This window comes from Phaethon lepturus, unplaced genomic scaffold (genome assembly GCF_000687285.1).
Source record: "Phaethon lepturus isolate BGI_N335 unplaced genomic scaffold, ASM68728v1 scaffold24744, whole genome shotgun sequence".
Classification (NCBI taxonomy): domain Eukaryota; kingdom Metazoa; phylum Chordata; class Aves; order Phaethontiformes; family Phaethontidae; genus Phaethon; species Phaethon lepturus.
This window is the reverse complement of record NW_010532915.1, coordinates 6,705-8,157: the sequence shown is the minus strand read 5'-3', so window position 1 is coordinate 8,157 and position 1,453 is coordinate 6,705. Positions and strand designations below refer to the sequence as shown.

Genomic DNA, 1,453 nt, shown 5'->3' with positions numbered 1-1,453 from the left:
GGCTGTCGGGGGAGAAGCCCTTGCCCGTCTGCTGAGGCTCTTTGAGAGAGCCGGTGAACACGGAGGTAAGTCTGAGCCAGGTGACTCGTAGGAGACTTGGGCTTTTGGAGAGCTCTCGGGCTCCTGAGAGGGAAAATACAAAATAGCTCACAGCTGAAGTAACTCCACGGTCTAGTGCCACGGGCTGGAGGGCTGGTGGAGCCGGGCTTATTCCCGTGGCCCTGGGTGGCCCCAGAGGAGGGGTGGCTTTTTTTTTTCTTGGGGCCCGGCCGAGCTCTTCTCGCCCCAGCGGGCACCGGGGGGTCCGGCAGCGTCTGAGACCTCAAGCCCTGTAGGTTCAGGCCGGCTGGAAGTTGTCTGTGAATCCCCACTACTAAAATTCCATTATTCATACGACAATGCCAATTAATTCATCAAGGAACGTGGTGATTAACAAATACTACGGCCACAAGCGCTGCGTGAACAAGTACATGTTTCGTTGCGGTCAGACTAGCGTTTCAGCGCGCTGGTGGGCGTTTGCACCGACGCTCTCAGATCCGGGTTCTTGCAGCTCGGGATGTCGATTTATCGTGGTACGACCCCCAGCAGCCTGGTCCCGGGACCAGCTCCCGTTTCGTCACGGCTTTTGGGTTGAGGGTGCCGCAAGGGCGAAGCGATTCCGGCCGTGGGCTGGTAACGAGGATTTCGGGAGCCGCCTGCTTTGTGTGCCGACCTCCGCTTATACCAAGATGTTCGAGGGACAGGCTGCCCCCGAAGCTGAAGTCTGAATGCAGGCAGCAGCGATGCTGGCAGCCCTGCTCTGTCGCGTTCCTCCTCCTAATTTGGGGGGAATTCACCCGCCTGGGGGTGCGAGTGACGGCTGCAGTCAGAGCCCCAGTCCAGCAGTCCTCTGACAAGCAGCGTATTTATTTCGAGTGGTCCCTTTGATAACATAAATAGACTGATTTTACTTGGTAAGACGGACTAAATGTATTCTTCCTCGTAACGGCTCATTCATTCCCTGTGCCGATGTCCTACAAGCTCTCAGCTAATAATACTCGGCTTGGGAAAAGCCTGGGAGGTCTCAGAGGGTTTTACAGATGTAAAGAAGGTTACAAAATGGAAAAAGAGTGTTTTCAGCAGAGAAGACTGGAGAGGGGACCGGCTCGGAGTCACCCCTGGTTGCAGTCCGGCAGCCAGACTGGACGCTCCCACCCGCTCGCTGGCTTTTCCGAACGGAAGGTCCCGCCGGGTACCTTTGGAGGACGGGGGTTTCAGAGAGCTGGGTGATGCCTGCATGAACCATTTTATCACAGTATCCCTGATGTGCTCCGTGCGAACCAGCAGTGTATTACTCGTCTGCGCACAGCGTTTTCTTTCCCTCAGGTTTTGCTTTGTCATTCCAGCATTTATCCCTGTTTTGTTGTTGCCTGTGCCCCCTTACTCGCCTCCAGCCCCTGCGCCAGAGTCGGCT

General features: G+C 56.1%; 1 protein-coding gene across 1 annotated transcript in view; it reads left to right on the top strand.

The window, feature by feature from the left end:
• Positions 1-398: 398 nt before the first annotated feature.
• AK4 (adenylate kinase 4) overlaps positions 399-1,453 on the top strand; it is a 3,515-nt gene continuing 2,460 nt past the window's right edge. Inside the window, exon 1 of the mRNA XM_010285020.1 lies at positions 399-483. Within this exon, the coding sequence (XP_010283322.1) occupies positions 399-483 (85 nt within the window). The remainder of the gene's footprint in view (positions 484-1,453) is intronic.